The sequence below is a fragment of the Nylanderia fulva genome, unplaced genomic scaffold, assembly GCF_048542155.1.
Source record: "Nylanderia fulva isolate GAGA-0341 unplaced genomic scaffold, ASM4854215v1 Scaffold166, whole genome shotgun sequence".
NCBI lineage: Eukaryota > Metazoa > Arthropoda > Insecta > Hymenoptera > Formicidae > Nylanderia > Nylanderia fulva.
Window position 1 is genome coordinate 170,680 of NW_028189901.1, and position 27,582 is coordinate 198,261.

General features: G+C 38.3%; 1 protein-coding gene and 3 long non-coding RNA genes across 5 annotated transcripts in view; 1 reads left to right on the plus strand and 3 right to left on the minus strand.

The window, feature by feature from the left end:
- Positions 1–13,684, plus strand: part of LOC146723817 (uncharacterized) — a 135,485-nt gene extending 121,801 nt beyond the window's left edge. Inside the window, exon 2 of the long non-coding RNA XR_014924338.1 lies at positions 13,542–13,684. This is a non-coding gene — a long non-coding RNA (uncharacterized LOC146723817). The remainder of the gene's footprint in view (positions 1–13,541) is intronic.
- A 2,276-nt stretch (positions 13,685–15,960) lies between these two features.
- On the minus strand, positions 15,961–17,041 carry LOC146723826 (uncharacterized). The gene is made up of 3 exons (XR_014924341.1): positions 16,752–17,041; positions 16,317–16,550; positions 15,961–16,194 (listed from the first exon to the last, which is right to left on the minus strand). It is a non-coding gene; the product is annotated as an uncharacterized LOC146723826 (long non-coding RNA).
- A 128-nt stretch (positions 17,042–17,169) lies between these two features.
- LOC146723827 (uncharacterized) lies at positions 17,170–18,141 on the minus strand. 2 transcript variants are annotated; one of them, XR_014924340.1, is made up of 4 exons: positions 17,882–18,141; positions 17,598–17,797; positions 17,332–17,503; positions 17,170–17,254 (listed from the first exon to the last, which is right to left on the minus strand). It is a non-coding gene; the product is annotated as an uncharacterized LOC146723827 (long non-coding RNA). The 2 variants fall into 2 exon arrangements; XR_014924339.1 differs by having other exon boundaries at positions 17,332–17,448; positions 17,882–18,135.
- Positions 18,142–20,813: 2,672 nt separating this feature from the next.
- Positions 20,814–25,226, minus strand: LOC146723828 (uncharacterized). Its single transcript, XM_085481012.1, is given in 3 exon segments — positions 20,814–21,669; positions 21,672–24,124; positions 24,871–25,226. Coding segments are annotated over 3 exon segments (3,312 nt in total). The 5' UTR covers positions 25,058–25,226; the 3' UTR covers positions 20,814–20,997.
- Positions 25,227–27,582: the final 2,356 nt, after the last annotated feature.

Genomic DNA, 27,582 nt, shown 5'->3' on the forward strand with positions numbered 1-27,582 from the left:
TATTTCAATAAACCCACTGTTTTTTTTATATTAAGGAATAAGCGAGTCTGAATTTCCCCCTTCCTCCCGAATCCTGGAACCGGCGAGCCGATCCGCGGCGTCGGGAAAGGTGAACCGTTACATGGCGCCCGAACAGGGACCTGCCCAGTGGAGATTCCGACTCGCTTAGACCTGTTTAAATGCCCGCGTGGATTAACCGATTGTCAAAATCCGAAGCCATTGCCTTGGCCGAGAGGCACGGGCTTGAGAGTCAGGGGACTCTTGACGAGATCCGCCGACTCCTCCGCCGATTTGTCGGGCAAAACTCCGCGTTATTCCAAACTCGTATGGCTGTGCCCACTATTCGCATCGGGATGGCCACTGAAGGCCCAACCAAGGACGAAGGACCTACCTCCCCGACACTCATCGAACCAGCCAAAGTCATGAATCAGATCCGGAAATGGGGGTGCCATTTTGATGGCAAAGACCCCTTGGCGTTCCTCGAACGCACAGAAGAGCTGTGCCTGGGGTACGGATACACCGACGCCCAGATGCTACTGGGACTACCAGAACTCCTACGGGGAGATGCCCTGCTATAGTATCGCAACATCCGCGATACCATAGCCAGCTGGGCCGACTTTCGACAAGCCATCCGTCGGCAATACTTGCCGAGCGGGTACGAACGGCAAATGAAAAGAACGATCCAGGGACGACAACAACGCCCGAAGGAGTCCTTCCAGAGGTACGCTACCGAGGTCCTGACAATGATAAGACGGGCTGGGGGATATTCACCCCTGGATCAATTAGAACAGTTATATGAGAACATGGACCCAGAGTACCAACTGCACATCCGTCGAACCGACGTGCTCAGCGTCGGAGACCTCAGCTTCCGAGCCGCCGAATACGAGGAGGTCGACCGACACAGGCAAGAACGGCGAAAGGACACACCGCCGAGTCACACCCCGCTCGTAGCTTCCGCGACCTATAGTCGGGAGGAATGTTGCTGGCGGTGTAAACAACGAGGGCATACCCGCATAAATTGTAAGAAACCGCCGAAGAAATTCTGCTCCAAATGCGGCAAAGACGGGGTCCTTACCCGCGACTGTCACCCCCCGACGGGAAACGGGACGCGGGCCGGAGACGTCGCGGCCGTCGTCCAGCCCGACTCTGCTTAAACTATAATCCAAGACCGCACCTCCTGATCCAGATCGCCGGGCAGCAGTATTGGGGCCTCCTCGATTCCGGCTCGGAGATATCATTTCTTAATGCCAACACAGCCCGCCGAGTTAGCCGCACATCATCGAGTCCAGACCCCAGGGCAACAGGGATACGCCTGGCCGACGGGACCCAGGTCCCTATCGTCGAGACTATCGAGACAACGGTTAAGTTGCAAGGAAAATCGCACCGACACCGCTTCTCCGTGCTCCCGCAACTGGACAACGCCGTGTTGATAGGCGTGGACCTCTGGGCAAAACTAGGGGTAGAATTGCGCCCACCGCCCAAGTCCATCACTCATGCCACGAACAAGGAGGGGGCCGCCACGGCCAGCATCAGGCCGGGCACCGCCAGTGAAGCGCTAAAGCTACAAGCCTTCCTGAGTAGCGAGCTCCCAAAATTCGAAACAGTCCGCGGCCCGACTGACAAAGCCGTACACCAAATTCGGCTCAAGCCGGGGCCGCCCATCAAACAGCGGTACCGTCCCCGCAATCCGGCCATACAGACCGTCATTGACCAGGAGGTCCGAAGGATGGAGGCCGAAGGGGTCATTGAGCCCTCCACCAGCGCCTGGAGCTCCCCGATAGTATTGGCCAAGAAAAAGGACGGGACCTACCGGTTTTGCATCGATTTTCGCCGGCTAAACGCGGCCTCCGAGAAAGATGCCTACCCGCTGCCTCATATTACCGCCACGTTGGATAAGCTGCGAGGCGCACACTATTTATCCACGTTGGACTTACGCAGCGGGTATTGGCAGGTACCGCTGACGCCGGAGAGCCGCCCCGCAACCGCCTTTACTGTGCCAGGGAGAGGGCTGATGCAGTTCCGTGTCATGCCGTTCGGACTGCACTCAGCCCCAGCCACCTTCCAGCGATTACTCGATACCGTGCTGGGACCTGCCTTGGAACCCCACGTCCTCGTTTACCTGGATGACATAGTCATCGCATCACGCACCTTCGAGGAACACCTGGGCCATCTGGCCGAAGTTTTTCGTCGCCTGCGAGACGCCCGACTGCGCCTCAACCCGGAGAAGTGCCATTTCTGCCGACCAAGTCTCCGGTACCTCGGGCACGTGATCGATCGTCACGGAATCCGGACAGACCCGGAGAAGGTGAGGGCCATTACCGATTGGCCCGTCCCCACGACCCTCCGCAGGGGTACGACAGTTCCTGGGGGGTAGCGTCGTGGTACCGCCGATTTATCGCCGACTTCTCCACCATCGCCGCCCCCCTCACTCGCCTCACCAAGAAGGGGGCACGCTGGAACTGGGCCGTGGAAGAAGAAACCGCGTTCCAGAAGTTAAAACAGGCGCTAACCACCGCACCCGTCTTCGCCTGTCCGGATTTTACCCAACCATTTGTACTCCAGACCGACGCCAGCACCCACGGGTTAGGGGCCGTGCTGACTCAGCACCTCGGCGAGGGAGAACGAGTCATCTCGTACGCCAGCCGAACCCTCAACGCGGCAGAGCGAAATTATAGCGCCACCGAGCTGGAATGCTTGGCCGTCGTGTGGGGCATACGCCGAATGCGGGATTACCTCGAGGGCTACAAGTTCACCGTCGTGACCGACCACCAAGCTCTAAAATGGTTGCAACGAATCGAGGCCCCTACCGGGCGACTGGCCCGCTGGATGTTCGAGTTGCAACAGCACGACTTCAATATCCAGTACCGGCGAGGTACGCTCAACCAAGTGGCGGACGCTCTCTCTCGCCTCCCGGAAGCCTTAGCCGTGACTCGGCCGAAATGCCGGTGGTACCACCGAAAATTAACCGAGGTACAAAGACACCCGACCGAGCACACGGACTACAAGGTACAGAACCGACAGTTATATCGGCACATCCTCCATGATCTGGACTTCCGGGAGACGCCAGCTGAGGAACAGTGGAAGCGGTGCGTACCTACGGATCAACGGCCTGCGCTACTGCGACGAATGCACGACGACCCGGCCGCCGGACACCTGGGCATCTCTAAAACACTTGCTCGGGTGGCCCAACTCTATTATTGGCCCGGCATGTTTCGGGAGATTGCCCGGTACGTCCGAGGATGCACTAATTGTGCGCGGCATAAGGCCTGCCAACAACGACCGGCTGGGCGGATGATGGCCACCCCCGTCCGAACACCGTGGGAACAAGCCGCCGTAGATCTGATCGGCCCCCCTGCCTCGATCGAATAGCGGCCATACCTGGCTGTTAACCATCCAGGACCGATTTAGCAAGTGGGTCGAGATGGTCCCACTCCGGAAAGCCACCGCCGTCGCGGTGGCCCGAGCGCTTACCGACCGTCTAATATACCGACACGGATGTCCGACCACCCTCGTGTCCGATAACGGGACCCAATTCATCGCACGACGCGTCGAGTCCTTGCTAGCCGCCTATGGGATCCAGCATCGGACATCCCCCGTATACACGCCGCAATGTAACCCAGTAGAACGAGCCAACCGCACGATCAAAACAATGATCAGCCAATACGTCGGCCGACGGCACAAGGATTGGGACGAGCGAATTCCCGCCTTGCAATTCGCCATCAACACCGCCCGACACGAGGCCACCGGATACACCCCGGCCTACATAATACACGGCCGGGAGCTCGCCCGACCGCACCCGGAGGACCGACCGGGAACCGCACCGGCCCCAGGACCCAGCACCCGCCAGACCCAGCTGGAGGACGCCTACGAAGTGGTCCGGATCCACCTCGCACGGACCTTCCACCGACAAGAAAAACCATACAACATGCGGCGACGAGACTGGCGACCGCAGCTGGGCGACCGCGTATGGAAGCGGGACCGCCCCCTATCCAACAAGGCCGACGCATTTAACGCCAAGTTAGCCCCGAAATATAGCGGGCCGATGACGGTTCGACGGATTATATCCCCGGTGATCGTCGACCTGAAGGACGCCCGAGGACGATGGCACCGCCACATCCACGTGCAGGACCTCAAGACGGCACCGGAGGAAGGCGACGAGGACATTAGCGGGACTTAGCCCCCGGACCAGCAGCCGCAGCCCCTCCAGCACACCGCCCCGCCCCCCCCCCCGCCATCTCGCGACCCTCCATAACAACCTCCCGACTCGGCCGGTACAAAAGTAAGACCGCCTAGCGTGGGCACAAACCCCCTCCGGCACACCCACCCCCCTTTCGGGCGGTGGATCATCCGGTTCGACCGTTTCGGTCGGCCGCGTATGATCCGCCGTCTTGAGAGGGGGTAATGTAACGGCGCAGCCGTTACTAACGCCTCGCGGGCCGATCAGCCGCCCGCCACGTGAGGCTTTGGCGCCTAAAGGCGCCCCTAATCGTTCCACACGGGCCGCCCCCACCCCGGGGGCGCCCCACCGCGATCCGGCGCGGCACCCCCGCCACGGACTCGACGCGGAGTAGGGGACCGACGGACGGGTATATAAGCCGGCTCGGCGGACGAGCCGGCACCAGTCCCGTTCCAAATCTCCCAGACCAGGCAACGGGCTTCTCGTTGTGAAAGTGCCGGGTTTCTCGGTCGCTGGTTCCTACCGTTAGTATCGGGCAACGGGTTTCTCGTTGTAACACCGGGTTTCCCAGTTTCCGGTCCATCCTGCTATCCGCCGGGCGACGGGTTTCTCGTCGTTACACTGGGTTTCCCGGTTTCCGGTTCATCCTGCTAACATCCGGGCGATGGGCTTCTCGTCGTTATACTGGGTTTCCCGGTTTCCGGACATCATTATAAGGCTATATGCCGCCGTACGTTGGCTTCACAGCTCCCCGTTTTGAATAAAGGCGTTACGCCCCGTACCTAGTATCTCCAGCATCGTATACCGGGTAAATTGTAAGTCCCGTCAGGACACCGCTATAGGCTATGCGCCTCCACCTGTTGTATCTCCAGTATCGTATACCGGGTAAATTGTAAAGTCCCATCAGGACACCGCTATAGGCTATGCGCCTCCACCTGTTGTATCTCCAGTATCGTATACCGGGTAACTTGTAAGTCCCATCTGGACACCGTTATAGGCTATACGTCTCCGAGCTTGTAAATACACCGGACGCTCCGTTCGATCCTCACGCTTTGTACATATACCGGGTAGCTCTTAAGTTCTTTGTTCAGGCTTTACGCCACCGGACGCTCCGTTCGATCCTCACGCTTTGTACATATACCGGGTAGCTCTTAAGTTCTTTGTTCAGGCTTCACGCCACCGGACGCTCCGTGCGATCACCGTTCACTACGTATACCAGCGATCCGCTAAACCCGTAGGATGACCTGTAGCCTGCTGTTAAACATTCTTTTCGTTGTTCTTTTTATTTGAATAAACCCACTGTTTTTTTTATATTAAGGAATAAGCGAGTCTAAATTTCCCCCTTCCTCCCGAATCCTGGAACCGGCGAGCCGATCCGCGGCGTCGAGAAAGGTGAACCGTTACATAGTAAATACGCGTTTCCGAAACCGGAGAAGAAAGATCGCGTAACTACGGTAGAAAAATTTTGCAACTATTGCAAGAAGCGTGGGCATAACCGCGACGAGTGCTGGACTTTAAATAGACGGCCAAAAACGACATCAAGTCACGATAAAACAAACATTAATAAAAATCGCGTAACATTAATGCAACCGAAAGTCGTAAGAATCCGAAAACGAGAAACAGTGATACGGATTCCGAGCGTAGCAGCGACAAGGACGAGCGAAACAGCGATGAAGACGGAGAGCGCGGAGATAAGGTTAAGGAGACTCGCGCGCTCGAATATCAGGTGACTCATGTGCGTTCGACGCTTCGCGAGAAGGCAAGCTTAAACTTGATAACCCTACCGATACGAGAAATAAAAACCGGCAAAATTAATATGCTTTACGATACCGGTGCTACTGTCTCTCTAATAAAGGTCAAACTTTTAAAAGGCGAAACCGAAATCCATAAAAACAAAATTACTTTGATCGGAATAACCGGGCACAAAGCGCGAACAATAGGAAAATTTTTCGCGACCATCGATCTGGACGACCGAAAAATTAAACACGCAATCTACGTCGTGAAAGACGATTTCCCGATAAAATATGATGGGATAATAGGAATAGATTTCCTGAAAAAACAAGAAGTTTCGTGCGATTATAGGAAACAGGAGCTGCAAATAGGAAACGCGGTAATAAAATTGCGCCCGTATAAAAAGATTCTATTAAAACCGCGTAGTAAAACTATTGTACAAACTACAACAAATTGTAACAAAATAGGCGTGATAAAAGCCGAACAAACCGCGCCAGGAATTTTTATCAGACGATGCCTAGTCGAACCAAAAAATTTTCGATGCCCTGTCAGCATAATTAATACGACTGATACTACCGTAGAGATTGACACGCCACTTGTAACTGTAGAAGACATATGTGAAGATAACGCACACGAGATATATACTATACGAGTAGGTGACGCGTATAACTCGACATCGCGTAAACAAAGAAAAAAAAATCGAATCAAAAAACTATTATGATAAAAACGCGAAAGAAATAAAATTTAAAGTCGGAAATAAGGTACTTGTATACGATGAAACGCTACGACAAGGACAACCAAAGAAACTTGACGCCTTATGGGCAGGACCGTATACAATAATAGAAAAAAATTCAAGCGTCAATTACACAGTAAAGAAAGGAAGAAAAAGCGATACGCATACACACAACAAAGCTAATGTACAAACAAATTAAAACTATTTATTGAAAATTAGGACTTACCTAATTGTCTGCTTCGTCCTCGTGACATACACGTCCATAAGGGAGAGGCCGCTCCTCTTGCAGAGCCCTCAGGGTTTGCATGGCCGGAATCATGAATCCCTCCTCGGGAGGCACCAAAGCAACTTCGCGCACAACGCGTACACCAGACCGTACATTTACACTCACGTGTAAAGAGAACGGAAAGGAGCTAGCCGCATATCTTGCGACAGCCCGTTCAAAACGGTTGGTCGGCAATGCCGGCCCCACAACTGGGCCCACACATCTAAGAAACCTCGAACAAAAGAAACATATCGGTTCCCACCAGGGCACAAACTCTACATGGCATCGCGAGCAATCAAACCACATATCAGAACCAAACATTTTTTTTGTATTAGACGACGCAACGGTAGTAATAAAGCAAAGGTTGTCATAAGACTAAAGGGACGACAAAAGACATATAGAACGAACGCTTCTCTTGCTTGATAAAAAATTGCAAACAAAGCATATACTCACAATCAAGGACAAAGTAGTAAGAAGAATTATATGTATATCATTACAAGGCACTCTCACTCTTAGCCTGCAACGCTGCAGTACTCAAGAAGAAAAGTGAGAAGGGTCAACCGTATGAGATAACAAAATTCAAACATAGTCCAGGAATATATTTCTAGCAAATTGACAATTACATGAAACAGACAGAAACTATAGACAACGACTTACAAAACAACGAACAAAATTTTTTTTTGCACAGAAGCAATTTGTCTACCCAATGACATTTATCGGAATAACAACGACAGTACCCGCAATAGCCATTATAGCATAGATAATAATAAAAAGAAAAAAAATAATAAAAATAAAAACGAAAAATAGCCAAGAGTAATAATAAACGATGACTTCGAAATACCGCGATCAATACTAAAAGAAGTCAAAGTACTAGATTTTAAGAAACGATTATAGAACCTACTATGTATCGGAAGAAACTATAATTGTACATAGAATAAGATATCAACATAATCAAATATTGTTAAAACCAATGGTATAACGAAAAACTTCGTACCTCCGTTTTTCTTTTTAACGGGGGAGGGATGTTATAGCCCGAAGGCTATAATTACAAGTTAACGGATATAAAATCCGCGTGGAGACCGCTGATGCAGCAGCGGGCCGGAAACCGCGAAGACACAAGCTAAGAGCTTCATCTTTCGAACAGCTCTTAGCTCAAAATCTAGCCGCGTATGCAAAAGCTTCGCACCAATCGAGTGCCTGTCGCCAGGCACCCCTTCCAAATGAAATAACGAAAAACTGAGTTCACGTAAGAACTCGGGAGTGAACAGAGAGCGAGTTGAATTAGACCAACCTACCGAGACACATCGAGGATAACTCCCGACTCGTAATCAGACGAGTCGTTAATTAGCTAAAGTCAGAATAAATCTAGAGTCGCGTCAAACGAACGAAAAAGAGAAACGAAGTTACCAGAGGTTTTTAAATAACCATACGCCGAGTCTTGTTAAGATTATATATACAATACCAGTATACATATATATATATTGAATAAAGAAGTAATACTACATTAAACAAGACTAAAATCTACGGAGAAACCCCGACGATTCAGAAGTCCACTTCCTAATCCGGCAACATCCCTTCTGTGTCTCACGCGAGGCACAACAATATGTAAAATAAAATACATGTCCGAAATAATCATAAACAAATATGGAATACAAAATACATAATACGTCTGTGGATAGTCATTTGACTGAGTAAAGTAGAATAATGGCACGTCTATCTTATACATTTATTCTCTTTGTTTCAGAATGAAGAAAACTTAAATATACTATGAAAATAAACTATATATTATATATATATATATATAATTAAAAATTCCTTCAAAACTATTCACTTATCAGTCATCATAGTTTCTGAATATATTCTAATAATACTGTGAAGTAATCCTTTAAAAAAAAATTTGTTGACTAAATATTATTTGGCAACATTTTTATATATAACGCAAAACATATTATTTTGTAAGAGTTTTAACAAGGCTCTGTAATATAAATATAAATTTAAAGATATAAGACAGGCAGTAAAAGCCAACTCGCGGATGACAGTGCGTTATCCTAACGAAACTAAATTTTTTTCGTTAGGATTAAGTATCTGTGCACAAGGCACCAAATTTTACTTGGTCACGGCCAAGATTTAAATATGAAATAATTTCATATTTGAGATTTAATTTCAATAACCCTTTCACCCCCCTACGGAAATAAGTAAATGCAAGAGAAAAATATAGATCCGAAAGTCGCTGAATCGGGAATCGAACCCGAGACCTTTCGCTTGCCGGGCGACTGCTCTTCCAACTGAGCTATTCAGATCCTTTCGATTCCGTAGAGGGGTGTGAAAGGGTTATTGAAATTAAATCTCAAATATGAAATTATTTCATATTTTAAATCTTGGCCGTGACCAAGTAAAATTTGGTGCCTTGTGCACAGATACTTAATCCTAACGAAAAAAATTTAGTTTTGTTAGGATAACGCACTGTCATCCGCGAGTTGGCTCTTACTGCCTGTCTTATATCTTTAAATTTATATTCATATTATTTTGGTTTCATGTTTATATAAATTGTAAAAAAAATTGCAATATCTTATGTCATAGTCCTGCATACGACATATGTAAATTAATACACAAATCACACATTAGTCCCCCTTAGTTTAAAATTTTTCACATCCCGGTAAAATAAATATAAATTCCAAGCGAGTGTAGCAAATTGTGACAAGTTTTTCATTCACATCAAAATTTTAATCTAAGTATTTTATTTATTAAAAAAAAATAGTAAATTTGATATATAAAAAAAAAAAAGAAAATATTAACCATTTTTAACAATTATACATAAAAAAAAAAGTTTAATATACTGAAGTCTCTTGAAGAGAAAAAGGGTTTTTATTAACTTGTATACTTTAAGAAAAAAATAGTTTTTTCTAATGTGTTTGGAGGTCATGAAGAAACCGTCCCATTTAGTTTTGGGGCGCCCCTCCTTGTTTCCCCCTTACGCCCCCGGGGGTTTTAAAATTGCCAAAAAAAAAAAATTTTTTTTTACATATATTATATAATAATATTATTTTTTTAAAAGTAATGTATAAAAAAAGGTTTTTATCAAATTATATTAGACATTTCATTTTAATTTTGAAATTTAATTTTTTTAATTTTTAAAATTTTTTTGGGAAAAAAAAAGGGCTAAAAAAAAAATTTTTTGGGACCCCCGCGGGGGGCAAAAGAGGTCTTTCGAAACAAAACAAACCCCATTTTTTAGCATTACCCGAGAATTTCCAAAACAAAAAAATTTTTTGAGTTTTTTGAGAAAAAAGGGAAAGGAAAATTTTTTTTAAAAAATTGACAATTCGAAAACAAAAAATTTTCTTTACATTTTTTTTTTATGACGGAATAATGAACCAAAAATAGGTGCAAAAAAAACAAAATTGCAAAAAACTTGTTTTTTTAAAAAAACTCCCGCAACAAAAAATTGTTATAACAGTAATTCGGCATGAACTGAAAAATACACTTATTGAATTTTTCCCCTTTAGGATTCTTTTTTTTGAATTTAGATACGTAAGACTTCAAAGATTCTTCGGCACCCTAAATATCGTCATCTGGGATGAAATTCAAATATAAAAAACATAGCTTTTAAAAATTTTACTTAAAGGGGAAAAAAAAAAACCGTATTTTCTTCATGCACGTTATATGTATTCTTAACTGCAAAAACCGATTAATAGACACGAAAAGGCCCCCCCAAAAAAGAGACCCCCCTTTTGTGCGATAATTTTTCCCCCTTACCGAAATTTTCCCCGGGTTTCGAGTCTCAAATTTTTCGTAATTTAACCCAAAAAGACTTTCCCGGTTCGAGCCCCTGCTAAATTCGTAGACTCGACCAAAATTGCCCCCGGGAATCCAGGAAAATTTGTTTGACATTCCCCAAAAACCCTTTCCCCGGGTGCAACCAGGAAAAAGATCGAGCCTTTTTAGAGTTTTCCCCCCTTTTGTTTTGTGTGTGTGTGTGAGAGAGAGAGAGAGAGAGAGAGAGAGAATATTTTACATATATGCATATATATATATAAAATTTATTAAATATAAAAAATATATTTTTTACACATAAAATGTTTTTTTATTGAAATAATCACGATTTTAAATGTGATATAACACAGTGTTCAAAAATTTTTTAATTAAATTTTTAATTAAATTTTATTAAAGAAAATTACTTGAAATTTTTTACATTAAGAATTTAAAGGCTCCTTATTCTCTTGTAGAAATTTATCACTACGCCAATTAATCACTTATTTTGAGTATTTAAAATACTATAATATACAGTAATTTAAGTATTCGAAATAAAAGTGATTAATTACTCGAAATAAGTGATAAATTCGCGTTACTAGTAATAAATTTCTATAAGGGTTGAAATAAAGTATAAGAGATAAATAGGCTATATGTGAGCCGTATGCGAAATGTGAGATGTAAGACGCATATTGAAATTTAATTTTTCGATATAACTTTCAAAAATGTACACGAGGTACAAAAAATTAGCTTGGACATTTGTAAGACTTAAAATTGGGATTAATTCTCAATTCTATTAATTAAATTTCGATATAACACACCTTACATCCGCGCACGGCTCACATATATATAGCCCATTTATTAGTGCAATTTTTAAGTTCCTTATTTTTCAAAGTTCACCTTTTTACGTTATCAAATATTTTTACGTTTTCAAGAATTTTATATTTTTACTTACCGCAGTTTCTTATCCAAATGTAAAATCTTTTATCGCAGTCTATAAAAAATTGAAACAATTTACAATTTTATGATATAATATTATTATTATTACAATTTCTATATATATGCACATCTGTCAAATATCGTGATTTATTTCACATTATTATTATCTATTTTAATAAAAAAGAAACAAAAACAAGAGAAAACAAAAACACTTGCAACAATCAAAAATAAACCGCCTGCCGCGAACGGAAAATGCCAAGAAAGCACGCAATTTCCGCGAATCTCGTAATTTTTTTGAAAAATCAACAATTTCAACGAAATTGTAAATTCTTCAAATCACTGCACAAGTATAATTCACAATAATAATTTTCAGTAACTACGATAAAAAATCGTATACTGAAAACCGCAAACGAAAGTGCAATGGGAGTAAGAGTAAAGTCTGTGATAAAATTAATTGGCAATAGAAAATTAATAATTTTCAAATAGAAAAATTTTGAAATTACCGAGGATTTACAAATAATAAAGTAAAAATATTAAATAATTTATGTGACTTTGTATAGTGAACACATCAACTTGGCGGAATCTTGACTACTCATCAATTTAAGTAAGCAATTCTAAACACAATTAAGATCTTTCACATAAAAAAAAATAACTTATTAATATAAATTAATATACCAAAAAAATAAAAATATACTTAGACAATCACGGTGAAATATACTGCAATGACGAACTTACTCGGAAATATCCTTGATGATGGGGACTAACTTTTTGATGCTGGATAACATCTAATTGTTTTCAATTCTCATATCAAGCGGTTCTGACGATAATTTTAACTAATAATGTTCAAAAGAATTGATGACGTGGAATGGGCCGTCAACCTGTTCTACTAACAACAGGGAACTCGTTTACATGTTTTTTGACATAATCAAAAAGTTTACCATCTTAACTAAAAAATGGTTAGCCGATTAGAAAAAATATCTAATTTAATAAATGTTATAAGCGTAACCCAATTTAAATTCATCGACTTATTAAACCAAAATGTTCATTAAAAAATAGACTCTAATGCGTAATATGTCATAATTTTTCTTAAGAGAATTTTTATTGTTTTTATATTTACTGAAGAAGGCTGAGGTAACAGCCGAAACGTTTATTATTTTTATTATCATTGTATCTACTAAGAAATAAATCAATTATGTGTTGACATTACATCTCTCACTAATTTAATATGCTCGTTATAGTTGGCCCTGTCTTTCTAAATCTTAATTTTATAATATCACACGAGCCTTGTCTTTAAATATCTAATTGTTTTCCTTATTAAATTTAAATAATTTATGTTTTCGAATTTTGCTCGCGGAGAGGATCTTTAAAACAAGATTTTTAGAAGAGAGGACCTTTAAAATATAAACAGGCAAAAACGTTGGAAAAATTAAAGCGCGCGTTTAAACAGATAAACGCAATGAAATAGATACGCAATTGTTTTTACTTATCGCTGTAAGCTCACAAGCTTCTGACGTGCTATACACTTTTATATAATATATACAAGGTGTCCGGTAACTAACGGACCAATGATTAAGGGCGGATTCTCTGGCTAATTTGGAGACGATTTTTCCTTAGCAAAAATGTTGAGAAGTCAATAATTTTCGAGTTATAAGCGATTGAAAAAAATAGGTTTTTTGAAAACTAAACGTTTTGGAGTTAAAAGTCTAACATAATTACATTCTTCAGTTAATTTCAGGTAGAGTTTACTATAATAAAATTTTAATTTAAGGCTTAGTTATAAAGATACATAATGACAAAGATTGGAAAGTTGTAAAAAATGATGGCCTTTTTCGACATTTTCGCTGAGGAAAAATCGTTCCCAAATTGACCAAAGAATCCATTTGTAATCATTGGTCTGTTAGTTACCGGACACCCTGTATATTGGACACGAGTTTCGTTTGTTTCAGATTCTCGAGAGTTGAAGTAGGAACATACGAGTATCATATATCGTTTGTGACTTGCCGAATGAAAACAAGACAGAGAGCGAACGAGATGATGAGCTTAATAGCTCATAATGTTATAAATAAATAAATAAAAAATTATAACCTGACCTACTAGTTATTGAATCTTTTTTTAATAAAATGTTTCATTATTATTATCATCTAAGTCTAAGTCGTTTAATTACTTTTTAGTTTTTTAATAGATAATTTAATTTATTCTAGTCATTTTTATATGAGAAAAATAATATCACGTATACGTTTTATAATGAATTAATATATTTCGGGAACCGAATTATATATTCTTAATAATATAAAAGTGTTCAAAAATTATATTTAACTTTTAATTTTAATTATTTTATAGCAAAGAGTTTCGAAATCTCTTACACACATAATGGGGATTTTTTTTCATCCATATAATTCGCAATTAAGTATATATGTTAATTATTAATTTTAATAAAATAAAAATTAAAATTAAAGGTCAAATATAATTTTTAAACACAAATATATTAAATTAATTATAAAACGTATACCTATGATAGTATTTTTCTCGTACAAAAATAATTAGAGTAAATTAAATTAATCATAAAAGATTAAAAATTAATTAAAGAATTTAAACTTATATTTTATATAATAATAATAAAACATTTTATTACGTCAAACCGTCGTGAAATAATTAAATAAAATTTGCTTAGTAAAAATAAAAGTTACGTCAAAGTCAAGTTTTCTAAGCTTATAAAACATTTTATTAAAAAACAGATTCAATAAATATAAGTACATGTTATATATATACTTATATTTATTGAATCTGTTTGTTTTATAAAATGTTTTATTATTATCATTAATATAAATTATTTAATTATTTTTTTATTTTTTTATGAGTAATTTAATTTGTTCTAGTTATTTTTGTACGAGAAAAATACTATCACGGGTATACGTTTTATAACGAATTAAATATATTTATGTTCAAAAATTATATTTGACCTTTAATTTTAATTTTGTATTTTATTAAAATTAATAATTAACATATATACTTAATTGCGAATTATATGGATGAACAAAATCCCTATTATGTGTGTAAGAGATTTCGGAACTCTTTGCTAAAAATAATTAAAATTAAAAGTCAAATATAATTTTTGAACACTTTTATATTATTAAAAATATATAATTCGACTCTCGAAATATATTAATTCATTATAAAACGTATACGTATTAGTATTTTTCACATATTAAAATGATTAGAATAAATTAAATTAATTATTAAAAAACTAAAAATTAATTAAACGACTTAGACTTAGATGATAATAATAATGAAACATTTATTAAAAAATAATTATAATAGATCAGGTTAATATTTTATTTATTTATTTATTTATTTATTTATAACATCATAAAATTCTGTCCTTTCCGAAATACGCGAACGCTACGAAAAGATAAATCTCGTACATGCCGCCGGACGAGTTCATGAGCATGAGACGCTCTTATCTTGGGAACGTATTAATAGTTACTGCATTGACCACTACTACGATATGGCGCTGAAATCAGTGAGAAATGCTGGTCTCTCCTTCATCCAGACCTTTGGCGATCTGTCTATTAATCTGTGGCAGTAATATTTTGTATTTGCTGGGTGCATTTTCTTTACACCAAATTGGTCTCATTATTATGTGCATAAAAATAAAAAGTATGATAACGTAAAACTGAATATTTTACAAAGATATAATTTTATGTTAAACAATTGCTTCAAATCTTTATAATTCAAAAAGTACTTCATGAAAAAATGTTTTATTATAATGCTTTGGAAAGCTGTCGAGATAAGCTACAAGAATATCTAATAAAAAATAAAGGATTTTAAGTTGACCTATAAATGATCTCAAAATTTGACACCTAGGTAAAAGTCAACACCTTTAGTATTTTTTTCATAAGACCACTATTTTCGGAGATAATTGGCCATTGCCAGACTTTTGAATCACCATGTACATATTATATATATGTTTATGCATGGATATATGCATCTATATACATGTATATATATGTATATATTTCTTACATATATAAATGCATGCATAAATGCATACATATATACAAATACATATGTAGCATTCATCATCCACACCTTTCATTTACACTCTACACTTTTATTACACCTTATACTTTTCACTGCACTTTTACACTTTTTACATCTTTATACATTTGTAATAACTTCAATTCATTAATATACATAATGTTTTTAAGAAAAATCAATATTTCCATAACAACACATTCATTCATTTATTTGTTACATATTAATTCTTTTTGTTCTTTCGCTTTATACTTTCAATGAATAAACATTATTTTTTTAAAGATCTGGTGAATTTATTTATAAGTCGCTACATTTTTGGTGACTCCGACGTGATATTAAAGCCGACGTGATATTAAAGCCGACGTGATATTAAAGCCGACGCATTTTAAAGGCTGATGCGGAATAAGTGCCAAGTGATCGTCGTATTTGAAGTCTGCGAAATATTATCATCGCTTGGAAGAATTGCTGGATATTCTGATTTTAAGAGATTCATTCTCCGGATCTTTGAAACATCAGAGGCGGATTAGTCCTTCACGGAAATTCTCAAATCATTTTATCGGATTCCTGGAACAAGAGGAAAATGCCAATCGATAGATCACTAGTTAGACCCTGTTCGGATACACAGATTGATATGGATTTGGCGAGCGGATCAAATCAGGTTGGATCAGATAATATTAATATTTTACCTTCTCAAACTGGACATCAGGTGAGTGATCCTATGTTACAAATTCACTCAAATGAGTTTCGTTTATTAAAACTACCGACTTTCTGGCATAAACAACCTAAACTCTGGTTTGCTTCTATTGAAAGTGAGTTTACGGTTTATCGAATTCGATCAGATGATATTAAATATAGTTCTGTCATTCGTCATCTTGATGAACAAGCCTTAGTAAACATATCTGAAGTCATTGAAAATCCACCTGAAACAGATAAATATAATTATTTAAAGAAAATATTAATAAATCGCTTTATGGATTCAGAGGAAAAACGTTTGAGACAAATATTAGCTGGAATTGAACTTAATGATAAAAAGCCTTCGGAATTACTTCGAGAAATTCGTCATTTGTCTGGAGGATCTTTAGCAGATAGTGTTTTGCAAATGATTTGGCTTCAACGCTTACCACATAGAATTCAAACGACTTTAGCCGTAGTAGAGGATGTTCCTCTTGTTAAACTTGCGGAATTAGCCGATAAAATTGCTGATCGGGACGGCGGTTTGCAAGTCGCGGAAGTTTCCAATAATGCAAATAATAAATCTTCGGATTTCGCGGATTTGCTACGAAGAATCGAAGCTCTTGAAGTTTCTCGTCGTCGAGATCGTTCCAAAAGCCGGTCTAGAGAGAATAGAAGATTTAGATCGTTATCGCGTAACAAAGACAAATCAAATAAAGATATTAAAGATACATCAATTTGTTTTTACCATAAGAAGTTTGGTGATAAGGCTAAACGATGTACTTTACCTTGTTCTATGTCCAAAACATTCTTGGCTTCACAGGAAAACTAAAAACGCCGCTTAAGACTGAGGCTGCTTACGACGGTGTTTCTAACAATTGCCTCATTATTTTCGACAGACATTCAAATTTGAATTTTCTTGTCGATACGGGCGCTGATATATCGTTGTTACCTAAAAAGGTTTTATTGAAGCCGTGGCATACTAATTTAAAACTTTTTGCCGCAAATGGTACTCAAATTAATACTTACGGTTCTAAAACTTTAATTTTGAACCTCGGTTTAAGGAGAGAATTCAAATGGAAATTTTGTGTCGCGGATATTCAACGTCCTATTTTAGGCGCCGATTTCCTTTGTCATTTTAATCTCCTAATTGACATTAAAAACAAGAAATTGATTGATAACGTTACCGGTCTTATGAATACTGGAAAAATTCAAGAAATTGCGCATTTGTCAATTTTTACCACATCTCCTGATTCTGTGTACCACAAATTTTTAACCGAATTTCCAGGACTCACCCGTTTTTCTCCAATTTCCTCGGTAAAAACGCATGGTGTTGAGCATCATATCTTTACGGAAGGTTCTCCTAAATTTTCGACTCCCAGAAGACTTACTCCTGAGAAACTTAAATGTGCCAAGGAAGAATTCAAGTCTATGATGGAGCAAGGAATTTGCAGGCCTTCAAGCAGCTCCTGGGCAGCCCCTCTACATATGGTACCTAAAAAGGAACAAAATTCTTGGAGACTGTGTGGTGATTATCGTGCACTCAATTCAGTGACTATCCCGGATCGTTATCCCTTACCTCATATTCAAGATTTTTCTTCTTCACTTTTTGGTAAGAATATCTTTTCTAAAATCGACTTAGTTAAAGCGTACTATCAAGTACCCGTCGCTAAAGAAGATATTCACAAAACAGCTGTCACTACTCCATTTGGGCTTTTTGAATTTGTCGTAATGCCTTTCGGTTTACGAAACGCAGCCCAAACTTTTCAACGGCTCATGAACTCTTTACTTAATGATTTGAGTTTTGCCTTTTGTTATCTTGATGACATTCTTATTGCTTCTAAAGATGAAAAAGAACATATTGCTCACTTACGCATTATTTTTGATCGTCTTCAACAAGCTGGAATGACAATCAATGTCGCTAAATGTCTTTTCGGTCAAAGCGAGATTTCTTTTCTTGGTTACTTAGTTTCTAACCAAGGAGTTAAACCTACATCCGAAAAAGTGAAATCAATTATTGATTATCCTAAACCTAAGACACTTCATGAATTACGCAGATTCTTAAGAATTATCAATTATTATCGTCGCTGTCTCAAGGATGCTGCAAATCATCAAGCTCTGTTAACAGAATATTTAAAGGACAGTCGCAAGAGGGATAGAAGAATTATTTCTTGGACTAAAGAAGCGGAATTAGCTTTCGAGTCATGTAAAGAAGAACTTTTACAAGTTACTACCCTTTCTCATCCTGCTCCTCATGCTCCTCTTATTTTAACTTGTGATGCTTCTGACTTTGCTGTTGGTGCATCACTTGAACAGTCTATTGACGACGATATCAAACCAATAGCATTTTTCTCAAAGAAACTAGACAAAGCTCAAAGAAATTATAGCACTTATGATAGAGAACTTCTTAGCATTTATTTGGCTATTAAACATTTCAGGCATTTTGTTGAAGGAAGACAACTGATTATCAGAACTGATCATAAACCTTTGATTTTTGCTTTCCGTCAGAAATTGGATAAAGCGTCACCAAGACAGATCAGACAATTGGACTTTATTGCTCAATTCTCTACAAATATTACCTATATTTCTGGAAAAATGAATTCAGTTGCTGATGCTCTGTCAAGAATTGAATCTATTTCAATGCCTATTATAGTTTCTTTAGAAGAACTTGCTAATTATCAGAAAGAAGATGAAGAACTTCAAGTTTTACTTTCTTCAAATTCTTCACTTCTGTTGAAGAAACTTATTCTTTCAGGATCAACCATACCTATTTATTGTGATTGCTTTTCGGAATTAATTCGTCCATATGTTCCTAAACTCTTACACAAGAGAATTTTTGATGTTGTTCATGGACTCGCTCACCCCAGCGGCAGATTGACATCTAAACAATTACTACTGAAATTCATTTGGCCTTCTTTGAAGAAAGATGTGAAGGAATGGACTCGAACTTGTCTTTCATGTCAACGTGCGAAGATTTCAAGACACACCAAGAATTCTCCAATTAAGATTGCAATTCCTGATCAACGCTTTCAGCATGTGCATTTAGACATTGTTGGACCACTTCTTATTTGTCAAAATTACCGTTATTGTCTTACTATGACTGATCGTTTTTCCAGATGGCCTGAAGCTGTTCCTATTTCTGAGATTTCTGCTGAAACTATTTCTACAACATTTTATTCACATTGGGTAGCACGTTTTGGTTCTCCTATCAGCATTACAACAGATCAAGGTCCTCAGTTTGAAGCAGCTTTATTCAAAGCTTTAACAAACCTAATTGGATGCCAAAGGATTAGAACTTCTGCTTATCATCCTGCTTCAAATGGAATTCTGGAAAGATGGCATAGGACTTTGAAAGCAGCGATTATGTGCCACGAAACAACCAACTGGGTAGAATCTTTACCTTCAGTTCTTTTGGGATTACGTTCGTGTTTCAAAGAAGATTTAAAAGCTTCACCTGCAGAACTTCTTTATGGATCCACTCTTCGTATTCCTGGAGAATTTTTCATTGAAGAAGATTTTCCTGCAGATCCTGAAATCTTTCTTGAAAAACACAGGATTCATATGAGGAATATCAGATCATCTCCTACAAGTCATCATTGCAAAAGATCACTTTTCGTTCACAAGAATCTTTTTGATTGTACTCATGTTTGGATTCGAGAAGATACTGTTAGGAAGTCACTACAACCTCCTTATTCTGGCCCTTTTCCTATTGAGAAACGTATCTCTGATCATTTATTTGCAGTTAATGTTTCAGGAAGAGTTGTCAATATTTCGACAGAACGTCTCAAGCCAGCCTTCATTCCTAGAACTTCAGATTCTACTGAACTTTCTACCAGATCTTCAGCTCCTGTTCCTGCTATTTCAACTCCTGTTCCTGCTACTTCAGCTCTTGTTCCTGCTACTTCAGCTTCTGTTTCTGCTACTTCAAATCCTTCTTCTTCTTCTACTGTTGGAAAAGCTTTACGCACCTACCCACCAAAGAAGAAGAAAGTCCATTTCGCAACGAATATCGTCACTTGGAGGGGAGTACTGTAGCATTCATCATCCACACCTTTCATTTACACTCTACACTTTTATTACACCTTATACTTTTCACTGCACTTTTACACTTTTTACATCTTTATACTTTTGTAATAACTTCAATTCATTAATATACATAATGTTTTTAAGAAAAATCAATATTTCCATAACAACACATTCATTCATTTATTTGTTACATATTAATTCTTTTTGTTCTTTCGCTTTATACTTTCAATGAATAAACATTATTTTTTTAAAGATCTGGTGAATTTATTTATAAGTCGCTACACATATACACATTTGTGTATGGTATAAGCATACGTGTATGGTACGTATATTGATATTACCTGTAATTTTCTATAAATTACAATGTATGCAGTACGCACAATTCGCTTTTCTCCTCTTATCAATAATTGAGAAAATAGCAAATATATTCAAATAACCAGCTGTATATTTTTATATAATATAACAGAATATTATATAATATACAAAACATTTTTATGCATATATAGAATGAAATGGGCCCCTCCATCGCCCATTCCCGTGAGAACGCAACCATAATATATGTATTTTTTTCGTCTCTCCGATTTTTGCAAATGAGACATTTGTATTAGACACTTTTTTGCAACAATATTTATTAGAATTACACATTTCTAGTATAATGATAAATTTTCATTAGTTAGGAAAAGGTGACAGTTTATTTTCTGCTATAATTTTTAAGAAATGTTGTCTCATACGTTTAACATCAGCAGAATATGTCTCATTACAAGGATTTCCTCCTAAAGCTATAGTTGTAGCAAATGCGGCAGCAAAGATCCCACAACATATACCATCAGGTTGTGTTTGAACGTTTTCAAATATTATATTATTTTTATTTATTTGTGGATAACGGCGATGAATGTAATTTATTTCTTTAGCCTTCAATGTTTCGTATGTACAGCCAGATAGACTGTCGTACACTCGAAGCTTGGTGCCGTCAAAAGAAATACATCGCCAGTGATTACTGCAATTTCCTCCAATAATTTGTAAGCTTTTGTCGTTACAACTTGCTTCAATTATATGAGGATATTCCAAATATTGCACACTTTGTGTCTCAAAACAAGAATTCTCTCTTATGACGCGCAAAAATCGGTCCAATGATTCGTCATTTATTTGACTATCTAAAGGTAATACATTTTCCTTTACTGAATCAAAAGGAGCAACCCAATTATCAAAAAATTCTTTTTGCTTTGCCATATCGCATTCTGTTAGTTCTGTATTTTTTGAGTAACTAACTACGATGCAATCATCTTGTTCTGCATTCAAAGCAGTTGCTTCCATTGATGAAATATTTGATTTCTTTTTTTGGCAATATTTTTATCTTCTACATTACACTGTGGAAGACTCGTTTGTTTTCTTTTTTTAGCTACTTCTTGTTGAGCTTCTATTATATAGCTTGGATTTCTAATTGGCATATGTCGATTATGCCGACTGTCCAAGATTTCCGGAAGCATGCAATGGTAATAGAAATGTGTTAAAAAGGGCAGCATTTGATTACTCCAAAATACAGTGTCCCTATTAACACGTACTATTTTCAAGCTTTTTGGCGTCCACACAGCGAAAATACAATAATCTCGCTGCGTTATATTTAACTGGCCTTGAATTTGATAGAAAAATCGGTGATTTTGATTCATTTTATCTGGATTTTTCTTATCAAAGATGCCTTTCAAATGGGGCAATATTTTTATGGCCTCTTCCGCTGTTAAATGCTCAGCTGATAAAGGACATTTTATTTCTACTAGACCATCTTCATCTATGAGTCCGTCTGGAGAAGCACCCAAACACGGATTTTTAATATCAATAAATAATCCGCAAATTTTTATCTCCTTTTTTAATGTTACGGTCAATTCTTTTCTCGCAATTTTTTCCATTTCGCGGCCATATTTTATAGCCGCAGTATCAATAGAGGGAGGAAATAAAATGTTTTTTACGGTTGCGGCGCAAGACGTTGTCAATCTCATGCGACATACAGTTCCAAAATTAGACGCCGTCAACAGTTCCTGTCTCAGTGAATGCCACAAATCTGAATCACTTTGCTCTATTGTATTACGTTCAATTTGTTTCCAATTTTTCCCATTTTCAAACAACTTTTCCAAATGATTTTGTAGAAGTTGTTCAAAAACCTCGGGTAGAAGATCAGGTTTTTGTGATTGCGGACCGTAATGACAATCTGTTCCTGACTTTCTTTTACATTTTTGTCGTCCATCAATTTTCCGAGATTCTCTAGTTCTTGCAACTTTAATTTGTCGTCGCTTTTCCAGAATCTCGACAGTAGGAGGAACATTTTTATCCATGCTTTTATGCATTTCCGTAAGATCTTATTTCGAATTATATTGCAAAACTGCCCCCGCAACTTTAGCATTGTAAGAGCCTCGGTTACTAAAATTAATGCGCTTACCAGCAATTTCTTTGCAGATTATCGAATTGAACGACTCTACAGGATTGTTGGTGTATTTGTACAACAAACCGTCGGAATAAGCGCTTAAATATATTATAGCCTTTTCTACTCTTTGGTAAAGATCGTGTAATTTGAGAAACGGTACATAATTTTTCTTCGTTTCATCAAGGTCACATATACGACCGCGTTCCTTACATCGTTTATGTTCACCAAATATATGACTAGGAATGTTTAATATATCTTTTTGTAATTCTCTAGCTTTATCATGGTGAGGTTGCTCTTGTTTATTTCGTAAATCAATTGCTTCTATTACTTCTGTTCGTATGTTCATAATGTTGTTCTTTACAACATTTCGTAGCTGGACAAAACCGCGCTTTCTATGCATTTTTGGCTGAGTTGTCCCTGCTACCGCCTGCAGCTTTTTGCATAGATTGCGAAGCAAATGATTCGTGCATTCTATTTTTTTCACGGTCACCATTTGTTCCCGATATGGTCTGCTATCAATGATGGCCTGATAGACGCTGCTATCGCCATCGGCAATAACTGTTCTAAAAATTAATCCATGCATTTCCAGGCTACTTTTAAAGCCTTCTGCAATGGCATCGCTCTCCATACTTGTGGAGCTTGCGTTACGATCGAAATTTTTATAGCATTTATGCTTTTTTGGTTCGATTCTGTTTCGTTCCGCTACATCGCATATCGTGCAATATTTATTGCGGATACCGATAAAAAGAACTTTTTTCGTGTGGTAACCAATTAAAGTACCAACACCGGAAAGAGAATCGTAGGCGTGGCCGTACGATCTTTTACTCCAACTACCATCAGCTATTACAGTTATGTACGGAATACCGTTTATAACATCGTTCCTTTTGAGAGCCAGTTGCTTTTCAGTTTGGCCAGCCATTTTCATATTTTCCATGGCTGTTTTCTCAAACTCGTCTACTAACATATCTCGATTTTGCATATAACTTTTATCGGACATACATTGAATATTCATAGCTGCACACAGCTCTTTCAATTGGGCATAGCCAATTCCTACTGTAATAGTTCTTATTGCAGCAGCCATATCAATGCTTAATATTTTCGGATCTTTGGGTTCTGACCAGAATTCGGCTTCAGTATTGCACATTTGGCATTTGAAAGTAAAATGCGTCTTAAACTTTTCGGTTTTAGTTTTTATGAGTTTCCAATCTTTAAATTGGCACTCTATTCCTTTTATATGATTATTAAATAATCTCTGGAGTTCTTTCCATACATGAGAAAAGTCGACAATGCGACGGCCTTCAGGCAAGCTTTCCTGGATACGATTTATATCCAGAGAGCCTTTCTCGATAACAAAATAATCATCTTCGCAAAGTTCGATATCTTCATTACAAATATCTGTTTCAGAAATTGACTCCAGACATTGCACTTTTTGAGTACTAACTTTAGAATCTATTGTATCGAAATCCAATTCCACCGATTTTTGAAAATCGATGGATTCATTGCTAGTATTCTTATATGTGCTATTCCTAGAGTTATTTTCCTCTTGGCCTTCGGTTTTAGTTTTTATGACTTGCCAATCTTTAAATTGGCACTCTATTTTTTTCATATGATTATTGAATGATCTCTGGAGTTCATTCCACATATGAGAAAAATTGACGCCCTTGAGGCATGCTTTCCTGGATATTATTTATATCCAGAGGGCTATTCTTGATAACAAAATGATTGTTATCTTCGCAAAGTTTGTCATTTTCATTACACATATCTGTTTTTGAAATTGACTCTAAGCATTGCACTTTTTGAATACTAACTTTTGAATCCATCGTATCAGAGAATAATTCCATTTTTGAAAATCGATGGATTTTTGCTAGTATTTTTTAATGTGCTATTCCTAGAGTCATTTTCCTCTTGGCCTTCGGTTTTAGTTTTTATAATTTGCCAATCTTTAAATTGGCACTCTATTTCTTTCATATGATTATTGAATGAATTCTGAAGTTCATTCCACATATGAGAAAAGTCGACAATGCGACGCCCTTGAGGCATGCTTTCCTGGATATTATTTATATCCAGAGGGCTATTTTCGATAACAAAATGATTGTTATCTTTGCAAAGTTCGACATTTTTACTACACGTACCTGTATTTGAATTTGACTCCAGGCATTGCATCGCGGGTACTAACGATTGGATACTAACTTTTGAATCCATTGTATCAAATAGCAATTCCGCCGATTTCTGATTATCGATGGATTCATTGTTAGTATCCTTAGATGTGCTATACCTGGAGTCATTTTCCTCTTGTCTCTCTTTCTTCAGCATCCGTCGCCTGCAAAAAAGAATAATGTTAAAATATTGTTAAAAAAATTAAATGTATCAGTTATATAATTATCAAAAGATTTTTGAAAAATAAATGCAGTCTCTTGTTTATAAATCTATATCTTATTCAAACTATATTATATTATACAATAAAGTTTCAATATAAATGTTTCATTTTTATACTAAGCAGAGGATACATAAACCGTATCTGATGTAAAGAAGGAGTTTACGAATAAATAAGTCTGACATAAAATATCTTCCAGAACGCATATGCAAATCGTTTTGGGAGAAGATATTTTAGAAGCAACTAACAGACGAATAAATCGTCTCTGATATAAAATATCTTTTTTTAATAACCAGAACGCACATGCAAATCGTTCTGGGAGAAGATATTTTTAAAGCAACTAACAGACGAATAAATCGTCTGTGATATAAAATATCTTTTTTTAATAACCAAAACGCACATGCAAATCGTTCTGGGAGAAGATATTTTTAAAGCAACTAACAGACGAATAAATCGTTTCTGATATAAAATATCTTTTTTTAATAACCAGAACGCACATGCAAATCGTTCTGGGAGAAGATATTTTTAAAGCAACTAACAGACGAATAAATCGTCTGTGATATAAAATATCTTTTTTTAATAACCAAAACGCACATGCAAATCGTTCTGGGAGAAGATATTTTTAAAGCAACTAACAGACGAATAAATCGTCTGTGATATAAAATATCTTTTTTTAATAACCAGAACGCACATGCAAATCGTTCTGGGAGAAGATATTTTTAAAGCAACTAACAGACGAATAAATCGTCTGTGATATAAAATATCTTTTTTTAATAACCAGAACGCACATGCAAATCGTTCTGGGAGAAAATATTTTTCTTTTTTTTTGTTACTACTGCAACTTTATAACTATTAGTATTACTATTGTACTATTGTAACTATTACTTATTATTACTATAATATTTCTACTACTAACAACTATTTAAAATAAGCAAGAGACTGCTTTATATTTCAGAAATTGTTACTTTTAGAAAATATGTATATAATGTAAAAAAAATTTATAACAATTGAATCCCATAAATATTGAATAAGAATGAAGGAGGTGTCATTACAATATCGCAAAAAATTTTTATATATAGATAGAGAAAATCTTGCAAATTTTAAAATCATCTTTATTTTTCGAATGATACAAAGTTTTACTGTGAATATCACGTTGCAGGACATCCTGCGTATATATACACGTACATACATACATACATACATTCATATATATATATATATATACATATATATACATATATATATATATATATATATATATATATATACAGGGTGACCCATTTTAACTTAGGCAGCCAAATAACTCGAAAAATAAGCACACTACGAAAAAATGTTTACAATCAAAATTTCGTCATTTCGAGGGAGACGTACAATGACGTTCTCGATTCAAGATAGATGGCGCTGTAATCGACAAAATTCAATTTCTTCGATTTCTCTTACTGAGAACCCATGCTTACGATTCTGCAATACATTAACAATAAAAATACCACGTTTTTATTGTTAATACTCGAAATTAGTCTTACAACAAACTTCTCATTATTTTTTATTTCTCATTAATTACTTCTTAAGAAACTGCTTTTAGCGTAACTCAGGAACAACGACGTGGACGTAGCAGTTTTCTGTTCCCTTCGGGGTGCTTGATTAACGTGAGTCCTCTCGCCTCTCACAATTCGGGGTGCTTGAACGTGTGGTAACCCAGCCAGTGAAGGCAAGGTCGAGTAGTGACCCAGCCAGTGAAGGCAAGGTCGAGTGGTGACCCAACCAGTTAAGGCAAGGTCGAGTAGTGACCCAGCCAGTGAAGGCAAGGTCGAGTGGTGACCCAACCAGTTAAGGCAAGGTCAAGTAGTGACCCAACCAGTGAAGGCAAGGTCGAGTGGTGACCCAACCAGTTAAGGCAAGGTCGAGTAGTGACCCAGCCAGTGAAGGCAAGGTCGAGTGGTGACCCAACCAGTTAAGGCAAGGTCGAGTAGTGACCCAACCAGTGAAGGCAAGGTCGAGTGGTGACCCAACCAGTTAAGGCAAGGTCGAGTAGTGACCCAGCCAGTGAAGGCAAGGTCGAGTGGTGACACAACCAGTTAAGGCAAGGTCAAGTAGTGACCCAGCCAGTGAAGGCAAGGTCGTGTGGTGACCCAACCAGTTAAGGCAAGGTCGAGTGGTGACCCTGCGACCGACGGAGGGTCGCGGTCCGGAGATCCAGCTTTCGCCGACACTGCAAACCACCAGCCCAGCAGATCCGATGGTCCAGCAGCAGTTCGTCCAGGATCCCTCCCATACCGAGTGAGCAACTCGCACCCTTACAAAAAATGTAAATAAATATTTAACCTTTAGATTAAGTTAGAATAAGTCTCGCGATCCACAGACATCCAAGCAAGAGAGCGAACAAGGTAACTACAAGTTATTTATTATACATTTTTATTCTTATGGACAGCTACCTTGCTCAAATCGATTGCATGGTTCAATCGCG